The 12802-nt window shown below is 48.1% G+C and overlaps 1 protein-coding gene across 2 annotated transcripts in view; it reads right to left on the reverse strand.

Annotated features, from left to right (window-relative positions):
* ERO1A (endoplasmic reticulum oxidoreductase 1 alpha) overlaps positions 1–12802 on the reverse strand; it is a 40425-nt gene that overhangs the window by 10073 nt on the left and 17550 nt on the right. Inside the window, exons 4-9 of one of the 2 annotated variants that reach the window (XM_075926209.2) lie at positions 11750–11788; positions 10532–10608; positions 10378–10451; positions 8142–8262; positions 1581–1627; positions 35–46 (exon numbers count right to left, since the gene is read on the reverse strand). In XM_075926209.2, the coding sequence (XP_075782324.1) occupies positions 35–46; positions 1581–1627; positions 8142–8262; positions 10378–10451; positions 10532–10608; positions 11750–11788 (370 nt within the window). The remainder of the gene's footprint in view (positions 1–34; positions 47–1580; positions 1628–8141; positions 8263–10377; positions 10452–10531; positions 10609–11749; positions 11789–12802) is intronic. The other variant, XM_075926210.2, reaches the window with a different exon arrangement.

A 12802-nucleotide genomic window follows, 5' to 3' on the forward strand; every position in this document is an offset into this window, starting at 1 on the left:
CCATGGGGGTGAGGGGAAACCATAAGTCACTCACCATCATTAGCTCCTGGGAGCAGGAAAAACAAAAAAACAAAAAATTAATTCCAAAGTGCAAAGACTATTCAGATATTGTTAAATCGACTCAGACAAGAGAATAAATAGTGCTGGGGTGTTTAAAAGCATTCTATGAGTGTGTGATAGATTAGCTCTCGCCAGCACTGTAAAGGCAACTGCTATAAAGTATTAAGATCACTCCCCAGGGCTTTAGGGGGAAGGAAAATCATCCTGGGATTAGTAAGCACAGGGCTGGAAGGCTGGCAACCAGATTTCCTTTTTTCACTTCTGCCAAAGACTTCCCACATGACTTAGGTCCCTAAATAACTTACCCGTCCAAAGCTCATTCACAGCTAAGGCCAGGTCTACGCTAGTCCCGGAAGGTCGGGTGCAGGACACAACTCCAGCTACATAAAATACATAGCTGGAGTCGGCATACTTTAAGCCGAGCTTGGTGCCGTCTTCACAAAGGGAGGCCGATGGGAGCAAACACTTCCATCAACTTCCCTTACTCCTTGCTACTGCTCAGCATTCAAGCCGCCCTCTGCATTCGATTTAGTGTGTCTTAACTAGATCTACTAAATCGAATGCCAGAAGATCGATCTCTGGCCCGGCAAGTGAAGACATGGCCTAAGGGAAGTCTCATATTGACTTCAAGGGGTCAAATTTTGTATACTTTATCTTACACATATAACGCTATAAGGTCCTCAGAAGGTGCCACTCTGATTTTATTTTCCTTTGTCTATTTTGTCCAGCTACATTGCTCTTTGCATACACTCATTTTATTCATGCATTGAAGAATGAATCCCAGCAGCTTTTGCTGACAGAATTCAGTTTCTCTTGGCTCAAGTGAAAATCCAATCCCCAGACTTCTCTTTTGCTAACCCCTAATATGATGGAAATTAACTGTCAACACAAATGCCGGGACTGCTGCAATTGGGCAAACATTTTTTCAGGCTTTAATATACAAGAGGAAGCATGAACAACAGGGTTAGATTTCAACTGGAGAGGAGAGAGGTGGTGTGGTCTAGTGGCTAGGGTAGCAGACTGGGTGTCGGAAGGCCTGCAATCTATTCCCCGCTCTGCAACTGACCTGTTGTGTATCCTTGGTCACCTCACTTCTCTCTGTGTCTGTTCTCCTTGCCACCCTTTGTCCATCTTAACTATTTAGATCAAGACTCCTAGGGCAGGGTCCAGTTTTTACTAGATGCTTGTAAAGAGGCTAATACAAGGGACATTATTTCACAGGGACATTCTCAACTGCTCTTCAGTATCTTCAAGCATAAAACATGAAGCAATTCTGTTCCCAGGCAATGTCAAAGCTCGCGCTGATTTCAATGTGGATTTCAAGCGGCTGACTCAGTTTTTTTTTGAGCAGCTAGTTACCCACCAAAACATCATCTCTCTGCAGCACCCTTTCATGGTACCCACACACAGTCCTAGATTTATAAGCCTTTTTTTTTAAGTCAGAGCCAGAATAGTAGCTGTTAATGTCACCAAAACCCATGGGCTGCCAATCAGCCTAGTGGGATGATTAAATGACTCACCTCTACCAGAAGCCAAGGGAGTTAAAGGTCTTCTTATGTTGTGAGGCCTAAGAGACAAAATAATTGAAATGTGTAACAGCAATATGTATGTAACAGTCACTATGCCCTGCAGAAACTATTTACGAGTTCATAAAAAACCCAACGACCCAGAATGGAACCAAAATGTTTCCTCTACCTATACAGGCAGCCCCTGGGTTACATGGATCCGACTTACATCGGATCCCTACTTACAAACGGGGTGAGGCAACCCCGCACTAGCTGCTTCCCCCCAGCAGACCAGGGAGACGCGAAGCTAGCACCCCCCCCAGCAGACCAGGGAGACGCGGAGCGGCTTTTCTCAGCAGACACCTCAGCTTGAGAATAAAGGCCTGAGGGAAGTGAGGTGTGGGAGAATAAAACTGAGCTCTGGAGAAATGTTTGGCTAGAGTTTCCCCTACAATATGTACCAGTTCCGACTTACATACAAATTCAACTTAAGAACAAATCTACAGTCCCTATCTTGTACATAACCCGGGGACTGCCTGTACAGATGTAAAGATGGTCGACAATACAGGAACAAAGAGGAATTGGGCCACACTTGGATTGTCTTTAAGTTAACACAAAACAAAACTTTTCTTATGATCTGATGCTCTGCAGACCAGCAATCCCAGAACATGAGGAAATCGAAGTAACATACACAGGTCAGTCAGAACATGTAATAACCATGAACCGGGTAGGTCATCTGCTGTCTGAACATAACAACTGTCTAAAAAGCCGGTACGTAGCAGCAGGCCTTGAAGAACAGCACATCCCCCCCCCCTCTTCCCCCCCCCCCCCCCCCGCCCCCCGATGCTACACACACTCAGGAGCAGGAATTAGAACACCGAGTTCAGGAAGCTGGAATGAAGCAGGAAGCAAGAAGCAGGAAAGCAACCCCTCCCCCCAAAAAAATTCATTGGTACCAGGTAATCCTGTAGGTCAATGATTCTCAACCAGTGGTATGAGTACCCTTTGGGGTACTCGAGAGAAGTCTGGGGGGGGTAAGTCAACACAACTGAAATTTGGAGAAAACTGAATTTTTGTTTTAAGTTTTACAGCACTTTATTATTTTTGTACTTTTTACACCCAAAAATTTCATTGCCTGCCCAGCTCCGATTAAGTTGTTCAAACAGATGTGTTGCAATGGAAGAAAAAAAATTGTTTGTCTGAAACCTAAGTACTCAGAGTACATAACAAAATTGTTTTTTAAAGGGGTACTTTATAAAGAAAAGGTTGAGAAACACTGCTGTAGGTTACATCTCTGAGTCAGCTAAAATTGATGTTCTTCTTGTAGTGCAGCTTCTCCAACTGGCCACATGATGTCATCACACACAGAAAGAACATCTACTTCCCTCTCCGGTCAGTAGCAGTATCTCGCACTCTTGCCCCGCTCTGCACCTCGCAACCCGTAAGATCATGCCACGAATACCAAAAACGCTTCCAGTCCGTCGCTTAACATGTGCCATTGCCCAGGATACAACGCATGGAGGCTTGCATGGATTCGGTCTCTGAAATATGCCTATTTCCTAGTCACATCAGTCAGCCACAAGGACAGCAAAGAGTGGAATGAACTTTTTTTTGACAGCACAGACAAATGGGTCCTCGTGTCAGCTGAGGAGATGATGGCCAATTACATTCATGAGTGTACGCCAAATATCCTATAAACCATAACGACACAATAGGGAAGGGCATAGCAACGTTCCTCCCAGATGCAACCTACGCAGCCTCACGATTATCTCCTTTCCTTGGGGATGATACACACCAAATGTAGGATGTGCCAATCCTCGTCAGAAAGTCTTCGATACAGAGTGTCCTCTGATAGGGATGTTAAATATTGGTTAATTGAACAGTCGATTAACCTTATGAATTCTTATTGGTTACTCGACTATTCTATAGTCCCCGGGGGTGGGGCCAGCCCCACTCCTGAGGAGCCCCCTGCCACCCACGCTGCTGCCTCTGATTCAGAGGCAGCAGCACGGGGTGCCAGACAGGTGCTGGTCTATGAGGGGACCCAGTTTAGAAACCAGCTCTCCTCGCTGACTGGCTGCCTGACACCCCGTGCTGCTGCCTCGGATACAGAGGCAGCAGTGTGGGGTGGCAGCAGTCCCTGTCCGAGGGGGGGCGGGGCTGAGCTCCCAGACCCGGCGCGAGCCAGAACGGAGCTGGGTTGCCTGCCTGCCTGGCTCTTACTACACTTTAAATGCAGAGCCACAGCAGGGGTAGGTCCAGGACTGAGCCAGGCTGCTGGCCAGCCTACTAAAACATTTCCTGTGGAGGCGGAGGGAATGCATGTCGTCTATCACATTAACCTATAAGCTTTTGCTTATCGGTTAATCGACTACACTATTACATACCTATCCCTGGATTTGAAACAAAGCTCTGTGGTAGGGAACATCACAAATTAAGAGCTGCAGCCAGAAGTGAGGCCTTACAAATTTAGGAACGCAAAGGGCTAATTGGGTAATGCTCTATAACCATCAGCAGCGGGCAACCATGCAGTGCAGCTGAGAGGCCAGTAACATCCTCTGCAATTCTCTGCCACGGTCTGTCTATGGCTACTGGCTTCAGAGGGGCTGGAGGAGCGGTAGTTCTGTGTAGCGTGTGCACCAAGCGCGCCTTCACAGGAGGCTTAATGTCAGAGCGCAGCGCTGGCCACCAGTTATAAATGTGCAGCTGTTCCTTCGTTTGTAACTCCCAAATGACCTTCAGGGGCCACTTATGGGACTGTGCGTTGCAACCCTGCTGGGACGAGGACCCCGGCTTCTCTGCGTAAGGTATGTTGAGTGGCCTGTGCTTTACCAAGACTGTGGAACAAACGTCATAGAACGCACACAGAGTTCTCGTAAAGGCCAGGTCCATCCAATTCTCTCATACAGCATGTCCCACCTGGCCCGGCTTAGCCTCTTGCCCAATGGCCCAGTGGGCATGTCTTTCGGCACAAAGCCTCCAGCTGCTTCTGCACACTAGGACACCAACCCCGCAGAATTTCTCCAAAGAGCATCAGCAAGACAATGACATCGCCCTTGGCTATGTAATAAATTCAAGCCATCCCTCTGCAACTGAAGAAGCCAGCCCCCAGGTTGAGGCTGCCATGCAGGACAAGGACTTTATGACAGAGGCTCAAAGAGGCAAATAACCGGTGCCTAATGTCCAAGGGCTTCCCACTAGGTGGCGTACACTAGCAAAAACCACTGCCAAGAATTCTCGCGCAGTCTGGGAATGCTTTGCTTCTGTCGGGATACAAATATAACCAGCCATCCCTCCTGGAGCAGAGCTTGGCCTGGCCCCCATATGGATGTAGAAGTATAACCGTTTAAACGGTTACCTGCAGCTCCAGCCCCACTCTTGGGGAGCTGGCTGCCATCCCGCGCTGCTGCCTCTGTATCAGAGGCAGCAGCACGGGGGCGGCAGCCAGCTCCCTGGGAGCAGGGCTGCAGACGGGAGCTGGTGTGCACCAGGAGCTGATGCACTGCAGCCTTTGACACAGCGGCAGGGCTGCCAGAGAGCTGGCTGCCACCCCACGCTGCAGGTGTGTGTAACCGCTGAGATATTCAGTGGTTACCCAATTACATGCTTTTTATCATCGCTAATCCTCAATAGCATGCATCAGCCTGACTCACTCCTGGGATCAAAATAAGCATGAGATTGGATAGGACAGGGTCTCAAATGCATATTTTTCCTCTTCAGTCCAAACCAGCTGGCCCCGGCCCTGTCTTAAATACCACAGCAGCTCAGCAAGGGAACTAAAATGGGGCACAGCATGACCACCTGTGTTTAAAGCTAGGCTTTACATATAAATAAATATAAACCGCTACCATCCATGGGTAATGGCGTCAAGGAAGCAGCTTTCATACCATCAGCCGACAGAGAACCCCTTAGAGAAGCTACGCCGTCTTTTGCCAGACTGCGCTTAACCATGTTTAACTTTTTGCCAGCTCGTCTGAGTTGGGCTAATCTTGGTCCCGAACAGCATTATGCTCAGGCAGGCTCTTAGCAAAGATGAAAATGTCATCATGCAATCTAGATATTATCAAGGAGCTGAGAGACGAGTGTCTGAAATACCTTGGGAGCAGAGACACACCCAAAAGGGAGTTGTTGATAGCAGAACCTCCCAAATGGCATGCTGAAAGTCAATAACTATGAACGTTCAGCCACAGGTATTACCCAATCTGGTTATTGACCATCAAACACAGAGAAAATCCCGAGTCCATTTACTCAGCATATCACCTCTTTGACAGTATTGAAACGGCTCAGGTTTCGCATTAATTGTCCTAAATTCTACGCGCTGTCAAAAGCTGCCATTCATTTTGTACATGATCACCATGGGTGAGCGCCGTTTCTGTAGACCCTTCTGCTTCCCAAAAGATGCCATTATCTTTCATGCGCTGCAATTCTGCTTGGATCTTAAGCAACCCAGGAGGAAGAATGTTAGCTTCAGCCCCCATCTCCACCATGCACCTGGGTGGCGCGCTATTCATTTCTACAATACTGGACACCCACTCCAGTATCTTGTGATGTGAGAAGACCCAAAGGAAACATCAAGGAGTCCGGTAAACGTGGTCTGCTGCAGTTCCACATTGACAATACGTTCTTGAGGTCTCCTACTGTTGTGAACCAGCGTACCCATGGCACTAAAAACCATAATGTCCCCAGATTCACAGTCCTGGGCCACCGGCTGCAAACAACATGCAAACTCATGTCTGGTTTCTTTGGGTTGCTGGTAAGCTTGAAAAAACATTTTCCTCTTTAGCAGAACACAATCCTCCGTCCCAAAATGCTGGCTGAGGTGTCGCACAGCTACATCACAGCACTAGGGCTCCTGGTGTGCATCATAAATACCCGTGCCATCCTGGTCTAAGCCAGGGCTACTCAGCTTTGGAAGCCCCAGAGGCCACAAGGATACTCACAGCCAGGGGCGGCCCGTGAGCCTAGGCAGACTCGGCGGTCGCTTAGGGCACCACCGGGCCGGGCGCCTGATGACGACGTCACGGAGCGCCCAATGATGATGTCACAGCCATTGACGGCCGTGCAGGCGGGGGCGCCAATTGCGCCTTCCGCCTGGGGCGCCAGCTGCCGCAGCCGGCCTCAGGCCGCTCCTGCCCACAGCACATGCCGAGGGCTGCAGCTTATGTGTGGTTGCATGTACATGCAAATATATATGTAAATAGCTTCTTTCCCACAGTGCTCTGGCGCTCCCAGCACCTCCTCCCTGGGGGCTAGAAACACCGACACCCTGTACCCGTCTGGTCCAGACAGCCCGTCTGCTTGCATCTTTCAATGCTCACCGCGCCTGGGAGACGCCTCGCCATTGTGGAGGCCATGTTCAAAGGATCCCACCCGCAGGCCGCCTGCTGAGCCCGGCGTAAACCCAAACCGCCCCGCGGGCCGCAATTTGGCCACATCAGATTGTTGCAGGGCAGTTCCAAAAACTCCACATAAAGCATCGCCAGTCAACAGCTGAAGAATGTCCCAGGAGCATGGGTTTCAGAATAAAAGCACTTATTGCCGTAATGTTACATTGCTATACATCCTGCAACAGCACTCCCAAATCATGGGGTAACTGAAGCAAGACACACAGGTAGGTGGTCAATCAGGACATATAAGAATCATCGATCAGTTAAGTCAGCAATGTTCTCAACCAAAAATGGAAGGTATGTAGCATCAATCCCTGAGTAACCTCACATACCCTACACTATGTGTGTGCGTGCACACCCACAGGGACACTGAGTTCAGCAAGCAGGAAACAAACAGGGGAAGCATGCAGTAACAAGGAAGGCAACACAACACACGCACACACACCCCCCCTTACCCCTTTGCCAAGACAGGAATGCCACGTCTGGTCTCGAGGTGTTGGCTGGAGGACACTCACATGCCCTACCGGAGTTCTCGCAGACTTTCACTAGCAGGGAGGGGTGCCAAATCTTCAACAAAGCCATCACCTCCCCACTAGACAAGTCCAACGACGGCTGATTTAATGACTAGAGATGAATCACCGCTGTAGTTAACACTGATGTAATACCAACTGAACAGACTGCCCCAGATCCTCTGAGTTTCGCTGATCCCTAGATATTCCCCACTCTGTAGCAATCCACCTTCCAGTAGACGCTACTTGGGCATGGCTCCTTCAAGACCTAGCAGTACCACCCAGTGAGTCAACAAGAAGGATCCGTGGAGAGCAATGGAAAGGAACCCCTCTTCTGCAAAGAAGACACTGACTAAGCAAGGTTCTAAGCCAGCCTGGGACCAAGGAGCAATATTCAGATCCTATTGATGCCTTAAAAAATAAAGAAACTCAGCAGCAATACTGATGGGTATGAGCAAGAAAAAAACAGCTAAAAATATTACACACAAATCCCGAAGTCAAGAATGCCAGTAACAGACCACCATCTACTGACCTTTTCATTTTCCAGCACCCGTCACAGAACACCCCCGATTCAAACAACTGTCTTAGAATTTGTGAGGGGCGTTTACGTCTGCTCACATCTATTTGTGCACAATGAGCCGCGGCCAAAGCTCACAGAGAGTCTCTCTCAACCCACATACTTGAAACAATTTTCCTCGTAAATGCTGTTCCAGATCTTCCAAGCCTCTGGGCCTTTGTAACCCGTGTAGCGTTCCGGGTTAAGGAGTAAATCCACATACTCCGCATCAGGCGACTGCTCATCTGTGGAGGGAAAATCTTAGGTGAGGACAGAAGGAAATGAAGAAAAGTTGCATTTTCTGCCACTTTGAGTAATTCCTCCTCCTGGAATAGCCCCCAGGGTGACCAGAAAGCAAGTGCGAAAAATCAGCCAATACACAGGCTCTCGCTACATAGCAAGTGAAACTGCAACTGACATAGGTAATACACCCATGGGAGCTGTAATCTAGCCTGCCCAGGTAACAACTGTCGCATAGCTGAAGCTATCTTCTCATCTCAAGAAGATATTTTGTGTCCAAAGATATTTATTTTCCACTGTAATAAAACTGCAAAGATCAGCTGACATTTTTATAGAAAGGTGCTGTCATTACACGGCACCCACACATGGCACACCCTCTTACAGTGGGACAATTTTCCTGCACTCAAGATTGCCAGCTGGAACTTTTCCAGCAGCAAACAAGGCTATAAAGTGCAACATATTTCACTTCAGCTGGGTCTACGCTTCAGTTAGGCCGTGTCCAGACTCAGGGGTTTTTTGGGGAAAAGTAGCCCGAAAAAAGTAGCCCGAAAAAAGTTTCCCGAAAAAACTTCCCCTGCGTCCAGACTCAAGCCGCGTTCTTTCGAAATTATTTCGAAAGAACGCAGCTTTTCTTTCGATGGCGGTAAACCTCATTTCACGAGGAAGAACGCCTTCTTTCGAAAGTTCCTCTTTCGAAAGAAGGCGTTCTTCAATGTAAAGAGGCCGTCTTCGAAAGAGAGCATCCAGACTCGCTGGGTGCTCTCTTTCGAAAAAGCGGATTTCTCTTTCGAAAGATCCGCCTGCAGTCTAGACGCGATCTTTCGAAAAAGGCTCTTTCGAAAGATGCTTTCGAAAGAGCCTCTTTCGAAAGAAGCCTGCAGTCTAGACATAGCCTCAGACTGACACAGCCATAGGATTCAGGGGATTTAAAAAAAAAAAAATCACACCTTTGTGCACTGAAGCTAACCCCACATCTCCACTTTCCAGAACATCAACACTCTAGTGATTGATCTCCAGCGTTTGATTTTGCGGGTCTAGTAAAGACCCACTAAATCAAACACTGAGGGTGCCCCCATAGGTGCCAGTACTCTTTGTTGTTGCAAGGAATAAGGGAAGTCAACAGGTGTGTTTCTCCCATTGACCTTCCACTGCGGAGCTGGTGCCAAACTCAACTTAAGGTACGTCAACTCTAACTATGTTATTTATGTAGCTGGAGTTGCATACCTGTAATGCGGCTAGGCTCTGAGACCAAGAGGACCATAGAGAAGTCCTCCAGGAGGCTAGAGAGACACTGGAGTATCTGGCCAATCAGGGGTCGGGGGGAGACTATATAAGAGAAGCTGCAGGAATAGAGGCAGCTCAGTTGCAGCCCGGACCTGAAAGGGAGAAGGTCAAAGGAGCTGTCTCCAAGAGGAGAAGCCCTGAAGGCACCACTTGCCTACTGAGTGGAGAAACAGACTGAGACTGGACAGGACTCCAAGACACTCTGCAGAGGGTACCGGGGCGGGCCCCTGTTGGAAGTGTACCCCGGAAGCAGTTTGTGAATTCACACAAGGCTGTGTGACTCAGCCGAATGGCTAAGTAGCTGCAAGGCTTTTAAAAGGACAGAGCCAGTGCAGAAATTGCACTCAGCCAAACGGGAGCACTCGTGGGAGGTGAGTGTCAACCTTTTTACAGTACCTCAAGCTGACCTTCTGGGTATAGAGTAGACCTAGCCTAAGAAGATCTATCCCCCACTGTAACAGTGTAAATGCTTCCATCAATCTAGTTACTGTGACGTGTGGAGGTTGAGTTCCTACAGCAACACAAAAAGCCCTTCCATAGCTATGGGAAACATCTACACAACAGTATCTGTGCTGCTGAAGTACCCATAGTGTAAACATGGCCTTTGTCTTAACCATTAATTAGTTAAGAAATACGGACAGTCACGTTTACCACTGCAGCAAATTTTATAAGGGATAGTTCTTCTTGCATCTCTTCAAAAGCATACAAATACAGACTGACGTGTTTGTGTGTAGACTTGCCAGTATATTATACCACAGCTTGCACTTTTACAAAAAGATATCAGCCTTTGTTTCAATATTATCTCAAAGTCATTCACGCTAGACAAAGCCTCGTACCGTCAGCTTCACAAAAGTTGTCTGAAGAATCTTCATGCCGGGTCCACTGAACCATGGCTCGCTGGGTTTCATCGCTACAAAGAATAGAGGCAGTTTCAATGTTGATCTTTCTTTATGACACACACACTTAATGGTTTAGTGAATGAAATGATACCTCAAAGATTCATTAACGGCGCCAAGTCGCTTAGCCTCCTCACATTCTCCAACATGGTCGCTGGCTTCTTCTGAATACTAGAAGGCAAAGAGGAAACAGCTGATTTCCTGCTTTTAAAATCCTTCTCCAAACCCATACAATTAATTGTCTCTCAATAGTTCACCTTAACCTGTATTTCTACAAAGGAGCAAGGTATTTGAAGATGTTTAGAAGCTCATACAATTGTGGTGACCACTTTGGATTCCACCTCAAAGTCCCCACTGGCACCTTCTGACACGTCAAAGGCTTAAACAAGGAGCTTCTTAGACATTTGTTTTTCCTGTTACTTTCCAGCTCGGCTTTCCCCGTGATATTTTTATATCCACTGCCTCTTCTTGTTTTCCCCCCCTCCCATTTTTTTCCTTCTCCCCTCTCGCCCTATTTATTTTAGTTCTGGACATCTAACACTCCAGTCATCTGAAGAAGTGGGCTGTGCCCATGAAAGCTCATGATACCATCTACATATTTTGTTAGTCTTTAAAGTGCTACTGGACTATTTGTTGTTTTTTAAGTTTATCCTGTTACAGACTAACTTGGCTACCCCCTGAACCAAATAAATCTGTTAGTTTCTAAGACTACACTGCACAGTTATTTTGGAATAAGCTATTCTGGAATAGCAATTCCGAAATAGCTTATTTCGAAATAGCACATCTACACTGCAGGGAAGCCTCAAAATTAGTCCGAGGCAGGTTTCCTTAATGTAGAAGTGCTATCTCGATTTAGAGCCCCAGGAGGAATAACTTAAAATGGCCCGGGTGCAGGTTAGGGTCTACACACGCCTTATTTCGAAATAGCTATTTCGGAGGAGGCGTTATTCCTCGCAGAATGAGGTTTACAAAGTCGGAATCAGCTGCCCATTTCAAAATAACAGAATTGCTGCGTAGCCGCTCGCAAAGTTATTTTGGAATAACTTTGCTGTGTAGATTCACCCCAAGGTGCCACAGAACTCCTTGTTGAGATACAGACTGACACGGCTTAGTTGCTTTGCATGGAAAGTAGTTGTACGAGCACTATGACATCTCAAGAGAGACACACTATTCTAAGCAACCGTCAGGAGAAACGGGGGTTCGTTGTGGCCCACTTGGAGGCCCTCTGATTGGAGAGGCGTGTATCAGCTGGAGTGAAACATCACCATCACAAGTCATGCTCGCATTATTTGATACCTGCAGACAGACATACCTTGTAGCTTGGAGATTCAGTTCCACCAGAGTCTCCATTCTGAAATGCAAGATAGAAAATTGAGACACTTTTTATCCATCTTGTAGATGTGGCCTTCTAGTCTCATTTTAGGAAACTGACCAAAAAGATGCTAATAAAATGAATTAGAGGTGCAATGTGGCCTTGGGATTAAGACTCTGGCCGGGGATTCAATAGATCGGAATTCAATTCCCGACTGCTCCATAGACTCCCTGTGTGATTCATAGATCTCTTGGCCAGACAGGACCATTGGTATCATCTAGTCCAGTCATCTTCAAGGTTCAGGTCGCGACCCAGTACAGGGTCATGGAAAGTCAGGCACTGGGCCATCTTGCTGAAGGGTGACCAGGTGACCAGAGGGCCTGCTAGAGATTGCATCGTGCCCTGGAAGCTGTCAGCAGCAGGTCTGCAGGTTGAGGTGAGTAGCCAACTCTCACGGGATAAAAAAGCAAAACGAGCCCCATCCACTCGGCAAAACCTGGAGATAAACCACGAACCGGCTAATGGGTGTGTGCAGCCAGAGCTTGGGGCGGGGGCAGCCTGTGGAGCCGGACCTGCTGCTGGTCACCTCCAGGATGCAGTGTGGTCCCCCGTGCCAGGACAGGCAGAAGCCTGCTGTACCATCCCACTGCATCGCTGACGGGGAGCTGTGGGAGGTAAGCCTGTACCCCAACAATCCCATCTCCGCCCTGAGCCCCTCCAAACCCAGAAACCCCTCCTGCACCCCAAATACCTCATCCCCAGCCCCATTCCACAGCCTGCACCCCTGCACCTCAGCCCAGAGTCCCCACCTTTCTGCCCCACCCCCTTCGGCCTGCACTAAACCCCTCATCTCTGGTCTCACGCTCAACCCCTCATCCACACGGCCCCACCCTGGAGCCTGCATTCTAGTCAAAAGTTACAACTATTCCGGGTCACGAGCAGCAACAATTTTCTTCAACTGGGTCCTGAGGAAAAAAGAGTTTGAAACCCCTTGATCTAGTCTGACATCCCGTATAGCGCAGGCTACAGAACTTCTCCTAAACAATCCCTAGA

Source organism: Pelodiscus sinensis, chromosome 5 (genome assembly GCF_052426305.1).
Source record: "Pelodiscus sinensis isolate ZL-2025 chromosome 5, ASM5242630v1, whole genome shotgun sequence".
NCBI classification, from domain to species: domain Eukaryota; kingdom Metazoa; phylum Chordata; order Testudines; family Trionychidae; genus Pelodiscus; species Pelodiscus sinensis.